Source organism: Dicentrarchus labrax, unplaced genomic scaffold, assembly GCF_905237075.1.
Source record: "Dicentrarchus labrax unplaced genomic scaffold, dlabrax2021, whole genome shotgun sequence".
Classification (NCBI taxonomy): Eukaryota; Metazoa; Chordata; class Actinopteri; family Moronidae; genus Dicentrarchus; species Dicentrarchus labrax.
Genome location: NW_026136706.1, coordinates 16,879 through 35,000, shown reverse-complemented (window position 1 = coordinate 35,000; position 18,122 = coordinate 16,879). Strand labels below are relative to the sequence as shown.

At 43.0% G+C, this 18,122-nt stretch overlaps 3 protein-coding genes across 7 annotated transcripts in view; 2 read left to right on the top strand and 1 right to left on the bottom strand.

Annotated features, from left to right (window-relative positions):
* Positions 1-4,962, top strand: part of LOC127366054 (F-box only protein 41-like) — an 11,046-nt gene extending 6,084 nt beyond the window's left edge. For 3 of the 4 annotated variants that reach the window (XM_051404756.1, XM_051404757.1, XM_051404755.1), the window contains exons 7-17: positions 193-257; positions 339-467; positions 538-713; positions 802-1,025; positions 1,254-1,369; positions 1,620-1,772; positions 2,042-2,137; positions 2,276-2,394; positions 2,607-2,765; positions 2,865-2,980; positions 3,542-4,962. In XM_051404756.1, the coding sequence (XP_051260716.1) occupies positions 193-257; positions 339-467; positions 538-713; positions 802-1,025; positions 1,254-1,369; positions 1,620-1,772; positions 2,042-2,137; positions 2,276-2,394; positions 2,607-2,765; positions 2,865-2,980; positions 3,542-3,604 (1,416 nt within the window). In that variant the 3' untranslated portion in view covers positions 3,605-4,962. The remainder of the gene's footprint in view (positions 1-192; positions 258-338; positions 468-537; positions 714-801; positions 1,026-1,253; positions 1,370-1,619; positions 1,773-2,041; positions 2,138-2,275; positions 2,395-2,606; positions 2,766-2,864; positions 2,981-3,541) is intronic. The other variant, XM_051404758.1, reaches the window with a different exon arrangement.
* A 1,839-nt stretch (positions 4,963-6,801) lies between these two features.
* On the top strand, positions 6,802-12,602 carry gltpd2a (glycolipid transfer protein domain containing 2a). The gene is made up of 7 exons (XM_051404116.1): positions 6,802-7,004; positions 7,275-7,339; positions 7,541-7,728; positions 8,263-8,386; positions 8,471-8,667; positions 8,792-9,031; positions 11,843-12,602. Exons 1-6 carry the CDS (start codon positions 6,914-6,916, stop codon positions 9,018-9,020), a joined length of 894 nt encoding a protein of 297 aa, XP_051260076.1. The 5' UTR covers positions 6,802-6,913; the 3' UTR covers positions 9,021-9,031; positions 11,843-12,602.
* Positions 9,121-17,732, bottom strand: LOC127365722 (zinc finger protein 37). Of its 2 annotated transcripts, none has more exons than XM_051404113.1 (10): positions 17,414-17,732; positions 16,710-16,829; positions 15,839-15,992; positions 14,495-14,625; positions 14,170-14,411; positions 13,951-14,063; positions 13,157-13,272; positions 12,829-13,073; positions 12,603-12,733; positions 9,121-12,204 (listed from the first exon to the last, which is right to left on the bottom strand). In XM_051404113.1, exons 1-10 carry the CDS (start codon positions 17,661-17,663, stop codon positions 10,929-10,931), a joined length of 2,778 nt encoding a protein of 925 aa, XP_051260073.1. In that variant the 5' UTR covers positions 17,664-17,732; the 3' UTR covers positions 9,121-10,928. The 2 variants fall into 2 exon arrangements, with proteins under 2 accessions (XP_051260073.1, XP_051260074.1); XM_051404114.1 differs by having other exon boundaries at positions 9,121-12,201.
* Positions 17,733-18,122: the final 390 nt, after the last annotated feature.

The window sequence follows — 18,122 nt, the reverse complement described above, 5'->3', positions numbered from 1 at the left end:
TATTATTTATATATAATCACTCAATTATTTACAGATTTACAAACTATAAAAACTAAAATAACAAAAAACAACAAGTCTTGATTAAATATGTCTGCAGATTGTCTCCACACATCAAATTACAGTGATTCACATCTTCCTCCTCCTCCTCCTCCTCCTCCTCCTCCTCCTCCCTTCCTCCTCTTCCTCCTCCAGAGGAGTTACAGTGTTTCAGGCTCCTACCGACTGGGAGATCAGCTGTACAGCCACCATCACTGCAGGTACCTGAACACATCAGAGGCAGTTATATCCTAATTCAGGGTCTCAGGTTTTAGCTCGCTCTCTGTGTCCCCCCCCCGCAGCGGTCTGACGGGTCGGACGCTGTCTCTGGGTTCGGGGGGCTGGGATGGTGAAGGAGGCGCGGTCCACTTCCCCCCCCACCACTACGCCTGGACCCGACGAGAGAGAGGAGGAGACGGGAGGAGACTGTGGTAAAAGAACATCTGAACTGTAGTTTTAATGTCTGTGTTCACTGCTAATGTTAGTATGCTGTGTGTTCAGGGTCGGCGAGGACGGATGTGGGAGAACGTGGAGCAAAAGAAACCGTCGCCACCACAGCACTGAGGAGGAGGAGGAGGAGGAAGATGAGGAAGAGGAAGAGGAGGAAGAGGAGGGATTCTGGAGCAGCGCTGAGATGAGGAGACTCGTCTTCGCCCGGACACACACACCTGGTTCAGGTCTTCTCTCTGGTTGTTGCAACTTCCTGTCGCTGCTTCATAATAAAAGCCATTATCTCGCTTATGACCTCCTTCTCCCCCCCCGCAGAAACCCCCTCCTCCCCCCACTCCACCCCCTCCAGTCGCCGTGGCGACAGACAGCTGGGGGCGGACACCTTGAGGTTGAGGGCGGGGCTCTTCTGCGTGTTCCCGTATTTGGACGTGTGCTCGTTGCTGCGTGCGGCCGAGGTCGGCTCCGATTGGCGGTTCGTTGCCAGGCACCCGGCGGTTTGGACACGCCTCCGACTGGAGAACGCCAGGGTGTCGGCCGAGGTAGGAAACCTTCGCCATCAGGTTGTGATATCATGCTGACAGACTGAAGCTAAAGCTAACAGCTCCTGGATATAACTGACGGGCGACCGGTGAACCGAACAACTGAATAAAATGACATGTTTCTGTGTGTGTGTGTGTGTGTGTGTGTGTGTGTGTGTGTGTGTGTGTGTGTGTGTGTGTGTGTGTGTGTGTGTGTGTGTGTGTGTGTGTGTGTGTGTGTGTGTGTAGTTCCTGACCACGCTCTCTCAGTGGTGTACTCAAACTCAGTCTGTGGTTCTCAACAACCTGAAGCCTCGAAGCAGACGAGCCAACGAGACTCGAGAGGATTACCACAAAAACACTCGGTAACTGACCCCGACCCTGACCCCGACCCCGACCCTAACCCTACCCCGACCCTGACCCTAACCCTAACCCTACCCCGACCCTGACCCTTTCAGTCCTTTGAAGAAGACAAACACACAGTCGTCCTCACAAAGATACAAATACAAGAAACAAAAAGCCTATCTGACTTTTAAGCAGAATATTGTGTCAAGAGAAGAAGACGTGCTCCCTGAGTGCATTGTGGGTACTGTAGTTGACCTGTGTGTGTTTCAGGGGCAGTGTGGAGTTGGGGGTGGAGGCTCTGCTCCGGTCAGCAGGGGGCAGTCTGCTTCACCTGTCTGTCTCTCAGTGTCCTCACATCCTCACAGACAGGACGCTGTGGTTGGCGAGCTGCTACTGCAGGAACCTGCAGACGCTCACATACAGGTGACTGCTCACCTGTCTGTCTGCTCACCTGTCTGTTCACCTGTCTGTTCAACTGTCTGTCTGCTCACCTGTCTGTTCAACTGTCTGTATGTTCACCTGTCTGTCTGCTCACCTGTCTGTTCACCTGTCTGTTCACCTGTCTGTCTGTTCACCTATCTGTTCACCTGTCTGTTTGTTCACCTGTCTGTCTGCTCACCTGTCTGTCTGTTCATCTGTCTGTTCACCTGTCTGTCTGTTCACCTGTCTGTCTGTTGTCTTTCCGCCTGCAGGAGTTCTTCAGATCCTCTTGGTCACGAGGTTCTGTGGGCCCTGGGTGCGGGTTGCAGGAACATCAGCAGCCTGCAGGTGGCGCCGGCTCACCCCTGGTCAGTGACAGACACTGTCTGTCTGCCTGCCTGTCTGTCTGTCTGTCTGTCTGTCTGTCTGTCTGTCTGATCACTCATGATAAATACTGATATATCCAATCACAGTCATCAATAACCAGGTTTATTTCTGTCTTACAGCCAACAACCGACTCGCTTCGGAAACCGCTGCCTGCAGACGATTGGTCGATGTTGGCCACACCTCCGCTCGCTCAGTGTGGGCGGGGTCGGCTGTGGGACTCAGGGATTGGTTGCTTTAAGTGAGTAAAAAACAACTAAATAAATAATGTTTTGTTGACCTTTGCAGCTTTTCGTTAATACAGAAGACAAGAACGGCTGAAATTGTTTTTAATTATTTTAAATGTCGTTATCTCTATAAAACGAGCTTTGTGTGCAGTAGATGTATCATTGGTTGAGTTATTGTGTGTGTGTGTGTTGTGTGTGTGTGTGCGGTGCGTGTGCGTGAGCGCAGTGCGTAGCTGTGCTCATCTGCAAGTGTTGGAGTTGGAGCGTATTACAGACCTCGGCCTGCAGGTGGCAACAGAGCTGTGTAACGCTGGACTTAAAAGTCTGGAAACGCTGATCCTGACACACACACCCGTCAGTGGTCAGGCCATCCTGCACTTCCACAGTGAGACACACTAACTGTCCTCTGAACACACTTATTATTATTAAAATTATTAATATTATTATTATTATTGTATAAATGGTTAATAAAGTGTCTCTGCAGGTGTGTGCGATAACATCAGAGCTATAACGGTTGAGGTCGCGGTGTCAGATTACTTTGAAGAACCGGACACTCAGGAAGCTCAACAACTGTTTGGAGAAATTGTCACAACACTAAAGGTGAGTGTGTGAGTTTATAATAAAAACTAATCGTACCACAGACGCATTTCATAAAATATCAGAAACCAAAACAGAGACATTTTGGATTCATGATGGTGCTGGAGACTTTATTTTAATTACAGCCAATCACATCTCGCATAAAGCAGTGACATCAGCATTATCAGGTCTGAAAGACAATTCATGTGAAATTATTGGACTTTACTAAAATGTAGTATCTATAGCACTAACCTCTGCCCTGTATCTACAGCACTAACATCTGCCCTGTATATACACCACTAACATCTGCCCTGTATATACACCACTAACATCTGCCCTGTATCCACAGCATTAACAAACCACAGAGAGGCTGTGATAGCAACACAGGCAGAGGGAGTGTGACGCCATGACTTTGCTATATATTTACATAGATAATAGTTGTTTGCTGATATATACATGTTCAAAATCTCATATATAACATAAAAAAACACCTTATTACCTTATTAATACACATTATTTCAGACTGAATGTGACTTTAAAACAGGATAACTGGATTACTAATGCTGTGTGTGTTTGTGTTTTCAGGTTCTACAGAAGCGTCCTGGACTTTGTGACGTCTTGCGGGTTAAAGTCGAAGGATTCTGCTGACCTCAACACACACAACAGAAATACAGAAATACTCAACCCATCTCTGATTCATCATCTTCCAAACCCTGGACGCTTCAGTCACTCAAATTTAGAAAACATGAACTTGTTACTGACTTTTAAGGTGGAAGTCAACATGTCAAACAGATGTAAAGTTAAAACAAATACTCCAACACAGTCGAGATGGTCCTGAGTCAGGACTAAGCAAAACCTTGATCCTTTCTTCACAGTCCCTTATTCTGAGTAGTCTGAATCCCTTAACTAAACCCTTTACACAAACTTTATTTCACTTCAGTGTGTCACAAACCCATTTGTCTACCAACTCTTTTTTGCACTGTAAAAAGAAAATCCTTAATTCTTTCTCATCTCAAAATTATAGAGGCACTGAAAGGGAAGAACATGATTTAATTCATTATTTTCATCAGTGAAAAGGTTTTTTTCCCCTGTGAGCATTTCTCTAAGTTAATTTAATTAATTGATAGTTTTAATTTCTCCATAGACTCTAAACAAAAGGTACATATTGTCTGTTATCTAGTTATGTAACTGTAATGTGTCCTTTGTATAGAAAATTATTTTTCTAAGAGAAATTAATACTCATCTCAAGCTTTTATTCCTGTCAGGTCGTGGTCATCCTGCTGTGGTCAAAATGTGATATTACAACAACAAACGCTAAGAATGAGGAGATTGCAGATAAAAAAATTATTAAAACTTAGAAAAATGCTCCTGGAAAAAACTTTTTTACCTGTTTTCACGGATTAAACACTTCTGGACAAAACTCTTGATCTTCTTAAGCACAATTTTTAAAAATCCTTTATTCTACTGTGAAACTGTGTTCGTACTGTATTTTTGAACTTCAAGAAAACCTTTAGTCTTGATCCAATTAACCCGTAAACTCCTTTTCTTCTTTAAGCTCAATTGTCCCAATTACAGCATTACTGCCCTTTAAAATATTCTCTATTAACAAACCGTTTTATTTCTATCTTTACATTTACTTCTCTTCTAGCTTTAAGATGAAGATCCTGCCAACAAGATTAGCACAAGTATGTTAGATATCCTTTTATTCTACCTTAAAAAGCCATAATTAGTGTTCTGAAGTCATAGAAAACCTTTATTCTTACCTTATTCTTTAGCTTTACATTAAAAATAAGCACAAGCACATGTATGCACAAATATATTTGCACAAGACACACTCTAACTCATGCACCAAAGACGTCAATCAATCAATCAGTCAATCAATCAATCAGATGTTCTGGAGTTGTTGATTGAAAAAAATCAATCCATTGTGTGTCTTTCAACATCTTTATAGAACTTAAAGGTGCTACATTTGTCATTTTACCATCAATAAAATCATTTTCTCTCCAGTTTTGATGACTTTTGTGTTATTAATGAACCACCTGCTTTAATGTTTTACTGATCTAATCAGGCAGAGGGCGCTGTTCTTCCTCAAATACAGCGGCTGCTGGGAAATAATTGAATTGAATTGAAATGTCTTTAATGTCCCCAAGGGGCAATTTGGTTCACAACAGGTCACACATACACACATACACATACACATTTGCACAAAAACACATAAAAACATGAAATGATGAATAGATAAAAGCATAAATACACTTGTACACTATATATATATATATATATATATATATATATAAAAATAAAAAGTGAAAAAATGTACTGTGACATGGACAGGGATGGAAGATGACCTATAGTTTGTTGAGAAACCCAACAGCTGATGGTACAAATGATCTCAGGTATCTGTTTGACCTGGCACGTTATTCCAAAATATTGGGATACTCTTACATTCCCGCGGCTAGTTCAAACATGACAGACGAGATACGAAGAACACATTTAGACAAAATACGCACACGCGGCTCCTGCTGTATGTCGCCGCAGCAAGGCAGCACCAAGCACAAGATATGGTCTTCATTTGGGACTAGCACTAACAATACTACTACGATACAAAACGCTGTCTCTGTGTTATAATCATTGTACTTTAGCTCGACTGTCACAACCTTGAAACTTTTCATTTCCACTCAGATAATCGTAAGTTATAGTAAACAGTACAGACACCTGTATCTATAGCACTGACCCATGCCCTGTATCTACGGCACTGACTTATGTAACTTAGTGTTATTGTCAAAGAGACTCAATCAAATGTTTATTAACTGTCTCTGAAAGGGTTAAATTATGGGAATTCTCTAAAACCTATGAAATTAAGTTAATATTATAATTAATGTTACAATTAATTATATGAATCAGATAAAAAATACAGACCTCTGACCTGTATCTACGGCACTGACCTCGGTCAAACAATCAATTTGCAGAAATTATTTTTAATTTATATAATTTTTGCTACATCCGGTATTTTTGTGCAATTTATTGCTCACAGTTTATCTTAAACAAACAAAAACACATAAAACAAGTTTTTTAACCCATTAAACTTTGAGTTTTCCTCAAGTAATTTCAAACAAACAAATAATTACTTCCATTTATTTCCACATTACGGAACAACGTCATACATATTCTGTATTTGCTGCAATGAAGCTGTCACCTTGTCAGCTTGGAAACAGTTTCTGTCCTTGTTCAGGCAAAGATTGACCTTACATTACATGTTTTTCTTACCTTAACCTTTTCAAAATCGGCAAAAATATCCTTGAAAAACCACTTCCTGGTCACTGATTGATGGCAGCTATTTTGGATGTCTCAATTGAAGGTCCTGGGGTGAATGAATTACTGATCCCTGGTGGATTATCTCTGCACTGCATGTGTCTGATTGTAAACATCAGGTTTGTCAGAACACTGATGATGTCGAGGTCTCAAAAACTAATTCATCAAATATGATACACTCGGCGTTACAGGGTTAATACAGTAACTGTCTCTTAGTGTGAAATGATTGAACTAAAACTTATTAAATAAAGTTAATATCAATATCAGTCACACTCTGCCCTGTTGCCCAAACAAGGATTTCCCAGCAGCCAGTTTCAGGGTGTGTGTGTGTGTGTGTGTGTGTGTGTGTGTGTGTGTGTGTGTTGTGTGTGTGTGTGTGTGTGTGTGTGTGTGTGTGTGTGTGTGTGTGTGTGTGTGATAAAACAAGCTGAGATAAACTCCAGCGGGACGAAGGTCAAGTGCAAAGGTCGTCCTGAGCTGTGCGTGTACCTGTGGGAGTGAGCAAACAAACGACCTTTAACCCCAACGAGAGAGAGAGAGAGAGCATGTGATGACAAGTGTAGTCTTATAAACTGTGTGTGTGTTTTAACGAGTTAAAGGTTAAAGTGTGTGTGTGTGTGTGTGTGTGTGTGTGTTGTGGTCACCATGGTTTTCCTCAGACGGACAACGCTGCTTCGTTACCTGCTGCTGTCGGCCATGTTGGCTCTGCTCCTCTTCATCAGCTCCTTGTGGCTCCGTAAGTTTCCTCCGTCACTGTCAGCTGGTACTGACTGTCGGCCATGTTGGCTCTCCCTCTCTCACTGGCTCATCCAGTTACCTTTAAGTTCTTATTGCACTGTTCTGATTCACAGGCGCCCCCCAGTGGTGATTACTTACGTACTTACAACAACAGTTATAATAGAAGCATCCTAATGATTATTTAGAGACGTGTGTTACACTTGGTGAAGAGCGCATTATGACTTCTTTAAGACTCTGGAAAATGAGTTTTGTGTGTGTCTGTCTTCAGCTCAGGGCGGAGTCAGAGACTGTGGCAGCGCCTGGCAGCCATGTTTGAATTTTTACTACCAAAAGGTACGACTAACACACAATACAGATCTTTAATCTTTAAATCCTCAAAGTCCCTGAAAACTTTTCTTGAAGTCTGTATGTATCAGGGTCTTTAACTCCTCAGATTCTAGTCTGAAGGCTGAAACAGCTTTTTGAAGAGGAACGCACAACTCGCTTTATAGACAATGTAGAGGAATATCAATACTAATTAATTAAATGTTTCAGCCTGAGCCTCCACTGGCCCCCGGGGAGTGGGCGGAGTTAGACAGAGCCCCGCCCCTCATTAAGGAGTGTCCGGGCCAATCGTTTCAGGCCCGGCGTCTGCTGCAGTATTTAAAGTCCAGCCTGGCCGACGCCGACGCCGACGACGTCCTGCTGGAGCCGTACCTACAGAGCTGGGATCAACTCCTCAAGTACGAACACGCCCTTTCTTGTTAAGTATCAGATATTTGGGTTGATACCACTCGCTCTCTGTACGGCAGTCAGTACAAAAAGTGTAAAAATAAAGAAATGTGGAGCCGTTGTGAAGCTCAGTGTGGTCGGCTCTGGTCCTGACTTCCTGTTAAACCAAACACTGGTGGAGCTGAATGAAGCCTGATTACTGGAAACTGTCACTCACAGCGGCCACGCCCTCAATTATACAAACCTGAAACCTTGAATCCTTAATATAATTTAAAGGGGGGAGTTGTATGGTTGCCATTAATGGGGAAATTAACGAGAGACCCCAAAAGGCTGCAAACATTTATTTCTGCTGTAAAGTTTTATTTTAATATGAGGCCTCACTACTGGAGCCAGCCTCTAGTGGATGTTAGAGGAACTGCAGGTTACAGTACAGTTGGTTGGTGGATTTCGAGCCATGCTAGCTGTTTCCAGTCTTTATGCTGATTTAAGTTAACTGCTGGAGCAGATTTATATTTGATGGGATAAAATCACTTCTCTTCTTTCAGTTTCATGGAGTCTCTCGGGACGATCGTCAGTTTCTTTTCTCAGAAGGTGAAGGAAAAGGTCGTGCTGATACGAGAGCTATCACTCAAACACAGCGCAGAGGCTCATGGGAAACTAAAACGTGGGGTGAGGCTGAAAGAGCGGCTCAAAAACATGGCTGCGTATGAAGTTATCTGACTTGCTGCTAATTTTCTTTATTTTCCTCTTGAGGCGTACCGCTCAGTTCGATCCATGGTGGAGGCGGAGCTAAAAGCGGGCGTGGTCAACTTCTCCCGTCGCACGGATTCGGGCTGCAGGACGCTGCTGCGGCTGCATCGATCTATGCTGTGGTTGAAGCTGATGTTGGAGGGTTTGGCTGAAGGACCGGACGCAGACGGACGATACAAAACACCTGGAGAGCTGAGCAGGTAACAGACTGACCGTGGTGCGTTCAAGGACCGATTACACTGTCAGACAACAGATGTTACATGGAGCATCTGCTCAGTTCTGAGTTTGTTTCAACTTTAAGGAAAGTGTATTTTCTTCCCTCAGGGACGCCTACAAGGTGGCGTTGGCGCCCCACCACCCCTGGGTGCTCCGTCAGGCTGCAGAGTTCGTCTTCCTCGCTCTCCCAGACCGACACTACTTCCTGCAGCTGGTGTGTGTGCAGAGCCAGCGGGAGGCCACGCCCGTCCTGCGCATCATCATCCACGCCCTGACGCTGGTCCACACGCAAACTCAACGAATCCTGTCCGAACACAACCTGCTGGAGCTGCCCTGAACACGCTTACTGTACGTATGTAAGCAACCACGACTGAGAGCCACAGTGTCACAGTACAGTCACTGCTGACACTTGAACTGTTTCACTCACAAAAACAACATTTTTGAACAGAAAGTATTTTTATTTTGGTCGTGTATACGTAGCATAGCAAACAAAAGCAGGCTCACATTTTTTACAGTTGAATACAGTATTTGCTCTTCACTGTGCAGCAAAACCAGGATATTGGTTGTTTATACTTGAATAACGCTTGTGGAGGAAAACATGCACTTTAAGGCACCATATGCTGCATTCAGGACCACGTGGGATTTGGAAGTGTTTGGATGTCACATCACATTCATCAACATGTAGAATTAGAGTTGTGTACCATCGCCACGAATCTCAGTTAGATTTTGGGAGGAGTACTCGAATATGGACATTACTTAGCAGTCGGCAGTACGTTAGCAGATGATTTTGAGCATCTCTAAGTACAGGATAGGAGGAAGTTGACAGAGGTTGTGAAAGCGGAAGGCTTAGAAAGGTTTGAATATTACAGAGTTTAAGCTGATTAAGTCAATTTAAACTACTTCCCAATTTCCCTCCTTCCCATTGCCCTGAACGCAACATTAAAATTGGCTGGTTTTATGGCAACAGCGGAACGTAAAAAAAAACCTAATTAACTAATCGACACTGCGAGAAAACGTAAAAAATATATATCACTGTACAGTTTCAGTTTCTACACAACAAAGATAACAAAGTTTAATGTTTGTAAGAGTGAAATTTATGTCTTTTTTTGGACATTGACAGTAGAGAGTTGGAAAGTATCAGTAAATACAACATGAAGAACAACACGACTGCTACCTAAAGATCTGTAATTATTCGTAGTTCTAACGAAGGATCAGATTTCTTCCCTCTGTAAACAGTTCAGGACTGTTAATACTGCATTACAACTCGTCTTTTAAACTCATAAAGTTATTTAGAGCTGAAACTGATAATTTATTTGTATGATTCTGACCATTTACGTGTTTGTTTTGTTCAAATCTCACATGAAGATATTCAGTTTACAAAGATGTAAAACAGATAAAAGTCTGTTATTTATCTTCTATTTCTGTAAATCAATAAATTCTTTCAGCTTTTTGCCTTTTTAAATACTCGTGCTGTTATGATACCTGAATTTTGGTAACAAACTAAAACAAATAATCGATGAGTTGTTCCAGAAATTAGTTTTCTGTTTTTATTAATCAAAAAGTAGAGTTTGGTATGAAATGAACACCAAAACAAATAATTATTGAAAAAGTTGTCGATTGATTGTTTTCAGCACTTTTTGTTTTAATGAAAAAACAAAAGGAGGCTCGTTAATGATTCCTACATTTCAATATCAAAATATTTGTTCATTTGTGGTCAGTTGGTTAATCGATTGTCTTATCACGACTGTGTTTAATTTCTTTTTCCTCCCTAAAGTAAAATAATATTTGAAATTTTTTAACACCAATACTTGAACACTTTTTCACTGCTTTTAGTGTTTTTACAAAAAAAAAATTATCTTAACAAAAGAAGTCAAAGTTGATTGATTTAAAGGTCCAGTGTGTAACATCACTGTAATATAATGTTCACAAGTATGTTTTAATTAGTGTTTAATCACCTGAAAATAAGAATCGTTGTTTTTGTTTAAAATGAGACGTTTTATGTTCTGGCGGAGTCCGCCATGTTTCTACAGTAGCCCACAACAGACAAAGCAAACAAATTTTTTTGCGCCCAGCGTAGTTTCTTGTACACGTGAGCGGTATTCAAATGGCTGCAATCTGCCACTGAATCCTACACACCGGCCCTTTAAATCAGCAACAGTTTACAAATCTGATGTCAGTTTTCTGTGGACACATTTTAAGAAAAGATGTGGTTTTTCAGACGGAACCGGCTGTTAAAACGCGTCTTTCAGGACGTTGATTCGCTCAGGAACGGGTTTTCTTCCCCGTGGTGACTCTTCATGTGTGTTTTCAGACAGTGGCCCTGAGTGAAGGCCTTGTCGCAGAGGCTGCACTGGTACGGTCTCTCTCCGTTGTGGGTCCTCATGTGGACCGTCAGGTGTTCTTGGCGAGAGCACGCCTTTCCGCAGACGGTGCAGACAAACAGTTTGATGCCCAGGTGGCTCCTCACGTGGTTGTTCAGGTGAGTCTTTCGTTTGAAAAAGCGGCCGCACTCCGAGCAGCCATATGGCGCCTCGCCGCTGTGCACACGCATGTGCGCCTTCAATTCACCGTTGGATATGAAGCCTTTGCTGCAGACAACGCAGGTGAACGGCCGCTCGTTGCTGTGCGTCTTCATGTGAGTCGTTAAACCGCAGTTGGACATGAAGGTCTTGCAGCAGATATGGCAGAGGTACGGCCGGTCTCTGGCCGTGTGTATCTTCTCGTGCGACTTCAATGTGCCGGGCAGTTTGAAACGCTTCCCGCAGACCTCGCAGCCATAACGCCGCTCCCCAGAGTGAGTCGCTTTGTGACGCGTCAAAGATCGCAGGTCGTAGAAAGACTTGCCGCAGACGTTGCAGTGGTACTTGTCTCTGCCCGAGTGCACCTTCCTGTGAGCTCTGAGCTGCGCCTTCAGACCGAACGCCTTTGGGCAGATATCGCACTTGTGAGGTTTATCGGCCACGTGGACCCAGCGGTGAACGCTCAGACCGGACATGTGAGCGAAGGTCTTGTTGCAGACGTCACATTTGAACGGTCGGTCTCCCGTGTGCAGGGTGGTGTGGCAGTTGAGGCCGGTGACAGTGAAGAAAGACTTTCCACAATACGAGCAGTCGTGAGTTTTCTGATAATTTCTGAGATGTCCCTTTAACTCCTCCACAGATTGGAAACGCTCTCCGCACACCCCACAGACGCACTGCGGTTCCTCCACGTGACTCCAGGCGTGTTTGATCAGACTGCCCAGCATCCTGTACCAAACGCCGCACACTTTACACGGTGTTTTGCTGCTCTCGATCAACCTCTCCTCCCTGCCGGACGTCCTGCCTCCTCGCTTCCTCCTCGGCTTCGACGACTGCAGCTCGGGATCCGGTTTCCAGTCGTCGTCTCCATCAAATGCCTCGTCTTTGTTGTCGGCATCGTCGTCGTCGCTGGAGTCCGCTTGCTTCTCTGCAGCAGCATCGCCATCAGCTTCCTCCGGTGGTTGTGAGCGAACTCTGTTACCTTCTACGTGCGGAACCGACCTGCTGTGGAGAAACAATGTCAGATTACTTTGTGCAGAAGTATGTCGTAGATATTTGTAAACCTGTGGTTCAACCTGGAGGTCTGGACCCAGGAAACAGGAAATAATCTGCTCAAAATTCATCCAAATCTCTGGTTTTACTCAAAGTTCCTCCAGTTACTGAGTTCCCTATTTGGGTTCATTGTTCAGTTCATCAGATGTTCTCTACTGTTATTGATATTAGTGAATACATAAAATACAGTCAGTTTACTCAGTGAAAGAAAAAGGCTCCTTTAAGGAAGAGGTTGGGAACTACTGGGAACTAATAAAACTTTATTGATACCAGGTCGAATTATTCTACAAACGTATCAGACACATTATTGTTTCTACGTCTTAATAAATGTGAGGAGATCTTTCAGTTACCTTGAACTGAGTCCGGCTTCATCACTCTTCATCAGCTCAGCGGACGGAGAATCAGAGGACGTCTCATCGTTTCTCTGTAAGAGGTGAAGCTCCTCCTCCTCCTCCTCTACCTCCTCCTCTTCCTCTCCTGTCTGCAAGAGTTTGTTCCCAAATTATGTTTTTTAAGGAAACAACATATTAAAAAATTAAAATGAATGCTGGTTCAATCTCAGGGACATTTATGGACCTTCAGTCGGATGTAGAGCAGCGTCTTTGCGACGCCGGTGGACTTCATGGTCCTGTAGATCTCGTCCGGCGTCAGCGTCTTTACTCGGAGCCGCTGGAGCCTCCTGCTCCTGTCGGACTTGAAGATGTCAAAAGGTTTGTTGGCTTCTGCCAGCTGAGGGAAGGTAGATCTCAGCAGGTCCAGGAAGTCCGCCTCCTGCAGGCCACGAGGACACCTCAGGTCCTGTATCGAGGATTTCAGTAACACTGAAACAGAGAGAAAATATACCCTAATTAACCTCCATCGACCCGCTCAGTGAGTCCGTTCAGAACCATGCCATCATAGTCACCGTTTTTAGAGAGCACGTCGGACTGGGAGTCTTCCAGCATGCAGATTTTAAGGAGGTGGTGAGTCGGTTCTTCACCGAGGCGAGGTCTGCCACGCTTCCTCCTCTCAGAAGAATCTCTGGGAAACGATAACCCAACAGATGAGACACAATATCTGATCATCCTGCAGCGTTATTATTAACACCAGGGCTGCAACTGACCGCAATTTCATTATCGATTCATCTGTCCATCATTTTCTGGATTAATCGATAAGTAGTTTGGTCCGTAATGTCAGCAAGGTGACGTCCTCAACCAAAGATATTCAGTTTACTGTCATAAAGGACGACATAAACCAGAAAACACTCACATCTGAGAAGCTGAAATCTGAGAATTTGGTCTTTTCTTTTAAATAAAAAAATTATTAATCGACTAATCAGTGCAGCTGATTAACCTGGTCGCTTAATAAGCTTCTTTTTTGACAGTTTCAGTGTTTTCATCTCCCTGACACTTGGCGTACTTACATACTTTCTAATGCAGGATGAGGCTGTTTAGAGAGTGAAAACTCGTTAGTTAGTTTGTGTTCAGAAGTTTAGATTATAATAATATGAACGAAACACTGAGATATAGACTTCTTTTGTATATTTTCTAAGTTTTCTTACACTCCTTAAAATCAAGAAGATCCTCACGACCTTCAGGTTTGTAACCAGTGTACTAAAGGAACCTTCTCAATGACCACAGAAACCTTCCTCAGTGGCCATTAAACTACTGCAGAACCTCCTGTAGATTACTGGGTCTGTGTGTCGGTCTCTTTGGTCACCTGTGGTGTGTTTGGGTTTGATCAGTCGACGTCGTGGCAGAGCTGGACGGAGAATCATCTTGTCTCTGTAGAGGATGAAGGTCCTCACTGCTGCTCTCAGGATCCTCTCCGGTCTGTAAACACAAGAAATATTAAATAACGAATTGAAGCTCACTGGAGGATGGAGAGAGTTTGTGGTTTTCACTCAGCTGATGTTATGTTAGACTGTTTTGGATTCACCTTCAGGCGGATGTAGAGGGCTGAGTTTCCCGCTCCGGTCAGCCTGATGCTCCTGTCGATCTCCTCCGGCGTCACCGTCGTCACTCTGAGCGGCTGCAGTCTCTTCGTTCTGTCAGTCGTGAAGAAGTCTAAAGGTTTCTGAGCAGCCAGCTGAGGAAAGGTGGACCTCAGCAGGTCCAGGAAGTCCGCCTCCTGCAGCCCACGAGGACACTGCAGCTCCTGCACCGGACATTTCCGAAACACTGAAACAGACAAAAGAAAATCATCGTGAGGTTGAGTTCATCTTTACATTTATGGGGTCAGTCACTAATCAATCACAGTGTACCCCTGTTTGAGAGCACACTGGTCTGAGAGTCCTCCAGGATGCAGATCCTGAGATCTAGATGTTTCTGTGCGTCACTGGTCCGAGGCCTGCCGGGCCTTCTCCTGTCAGACCGACCTCTGGGGGAAATTAACCTGGAGGGTGAAGACAGGTTAACAAAATAAGACGGTAGTGAACATATGGGACTTGTTCATGGCCAAAAGTTTGTGGACACTGGAACATTAGACTCTTATGGGACTGCTGGTGGGGTCCACAGTGATGTTGGGTGATCAGGTCTGGTTCATTCAGGGCTCTGTGCAGACCGGTTCAGTTCTTTATAGAGCTGCTTATGTGTGTTTTCATTGGAACTACAGCATCACCAGCTAACAGCATGCTAGCTCATAACAACCAGCTAACATGTCGCTGCTCAACCCGCCTAGCTACAACCACACAATCATCCTCAGCTACCACGCTATGCTAACAAGCAGGCTAACAGCATGCTGCCTGAGCCACCAAATAAACCAAACAACAAACACCACGTTAGGCTAACTAGCATGCTACCAACATGTTGAGCTAACAATCTTCACATACACACGTGCTGGTTTGGCTCCCGGTGGCTAGCGGTGGTCGAGCGAGCTAGAGAGTGAATGAAGAGAGGGAGTGGCGTTAACAAAGCAGCGAACCAGATCAATAAAATGTTATTTCTGATTTCAGATTTATTCCCCTTTGTTTATTGATTCATAATGAAACAAAAAAACTGAGTTAATTTGTTAATTTGAACCGTTATGTAGTCGGTTCACTGGACAGCAGAAAAAGTAGAATTTATTCTATTTTACATAAAAATTCCTCTTCTCACCTATTAGTCTATTAAAAGAAGAAGTAGAATTTATACAGTACGAAGTCGATTTTTATATAACGGACTGTAAATTAGACAGAAAACCACCGTCAACACACAAAACGTGTATTTATACGGTAAAATATGGAATAAAACTCCAACTTAAATTTAACTAATGTCCTTTTACCGTATTTATTACAGTAAAGTTATGGCAACCACAGCCAGGCGTTTCCATGACTGGAAAACTAGTCTTCACATTGTCAAGTTTTCCAGGACGTGTGGAAACGTTTCATAGCGGTGAAAGCTCAAATAAAAACAACCACGACTCCGCACACATCAGCCCCGCAGCCGGCGAATCCAATCTGACCTCCCCACAACCTGTTTGGAGGCGCTTTGACCCGACTCCACAGATCGACAATCTGGTAACGGAAACACAAATCAACGCTGCACTGTTCGACACAAAAGGGGGCGTGTCCACATACTTTTAGCTACATGAACATCTTCATTAAACTGGGGGCGCTGGGATCTGTGACCTTGATGTTATTTGAAAATCCGGGTCCTTCAGATCTTCTCGTCCCTGTCTGGAGCTCGTTGCCGGTCGCGCCGACAGCTGCTGCTCTTCATCTCCATCATCCTCTTCATCGTCATCGAACCACAGCAGGCCCAGACTCCCAGTGTCCTCCACATCTGGACACAGACGCAGGAGAAGGTCTCAGTTTGTACGGAGTCCAGTAGAACCAGTAGACACAGACAACACAACATCGTCTGCGTATAGTGACACTTATTTACTCACTACAACCAAATCAGAAATTATATAATACATTTTACATAATTTAAACCGTTTAAAAATGTAGTTTTGAATTTTATGTCATTTTAGTTTACAGAATTAGAGTTTTCTTGCTATTTGTAATAACGTTTGATACAGTTTTGTGTCTGTATTAAGTATTTACTTTTATTACTATTATTATTATTATTATTATTATTGTTGAAAGCTTTTGTTCTGGTCTCTTAAGTTTAAACAATACTTTCATTTAGATATTTTCCAGATCTTTTCTTTTATTGTCCTTCGTTCTTTGGGGACGTAATAAAGTCAACTGTTTGTTTCTTTATTGTTTGATGTGAAGATGCGACGTAGCAGCTTTTAAACGTGGAACCATTTGGCACTTTTACAGCTTGTTTCACCTAAAAGGGGGCGCGGTCGTAGTGACGTGTCGTATGGCTGCTGTCATCTACACTTTAACTACATTTTACTGAACAACAGCTTCAATGCAGGATTTTTACAGTATGTAATTAAAAGGTCTGAATTCTTCGTCTATCACTGGTGAACATGAACATTTCACTCATTCATTTCAACTGTAATTGGCTTACTTGTTTTCTCATTTAATAACATAATTAAAGACTCACCTGACTGCTGCTGTGTGTGCTGCTGCTCCTCTTCCTCCTCCTCCTCTTCCTCCTCCTCCTGCTCCTCCTCCCCCTCACTCACAATAACAACCTCATGGCCCTCCACATCTGACACCAGAGCTTTTGAGATTTCAAAGTAAAAGAAAGTCTATTTTTATAAATGTAAACATTAAAAATGCAGCAGAGAGTCACTTGTGTTTGCACAGATATCCTCAGAGCTGCACAGTTAATCACAATATGTATATAATATAATAATAATATATGTATATATAAGTGCAACATGCAAATCGCAGGAAGCTGCAATTCTTAAATAAAAAGGTAAAATTATAATTAAGTCCTGGTCTACAAATATTGTTCTCCAGATTTAATAAAACATGTTTCAGACCCCCAGATATTCACACCATCATGACTTTAACGTCCCCACACTATAATATATAAATAGAATCACAATCATATTGTGCAGCCCTCATGCACTCAGTAAGACCCATGAACCAAATGAAAACTGACCTAATTCACAACATTTACTTGAACTTATTTTAGAGCCGAACTGTCAAACACATTATAAAAACACTTCCACACATTCACTTCATGTCCTCTGTGGTTTGTCGGGTTGTCAGCGAGCAGATAAACTTTAAATGAGTCGTTTTTTAAACGAAGTTCCGCATCTTAAAACAACAGAGCGTTTATGTTATTTGTTCTCTGACCTTTCCTCTCCAGTTTGACCCGAGGCTGCAGGAGGAGCTCCAGCTGTCTCCTCTGCCGGTCGATCTCCCGTCGGAAGCCCGCAGCCTCCTCCTCGTACCCGGCTACGGTTCTCTCGACCACCGCTAAGATCTCCTCCGCGGCGGTGCTCAGTTTCTCGGTAACGATTCCTCTCAGTATCTCGGCCTTGGACATGTTCCCCAGAGCCTCCGAGCCGCCGCCGCCGCCGCTTCTCTTCATCCAGTAAAACATGTTTGATTTCTGCTCGCTGCTGACAGTTTGTGCACAATAACTTTACACATTTGCGCCATGCGCGGACGGTGTGCTTCCGGGTTGTGGTGCAGTTACAATGATGTCCGGCGAGAAACAAAAACAAAGTGGGTGTTGTGAATATTAAATAAACTATATGATATATTATATTACATAAAGTTTATTATAACGGATTGAAAAGAGAAAAAAGCCTGCGTGCTAATAACTTCTAATCTGTATGTTTACAGGTTTATTTCACATTACATATATATATATATATATATATATATATATATATATATATTTATATATTTATATAAAATGTGGAAATAAATAAATTATATAATGTACCTTTGCAAACCTATTAGAATATTTTATGTGAGAAAAAAGCGGTAATTTTATGATTATTTACATTTAAATTAGACATGTAAATTCACAGGCAATTGTGGAATTTTATTAATA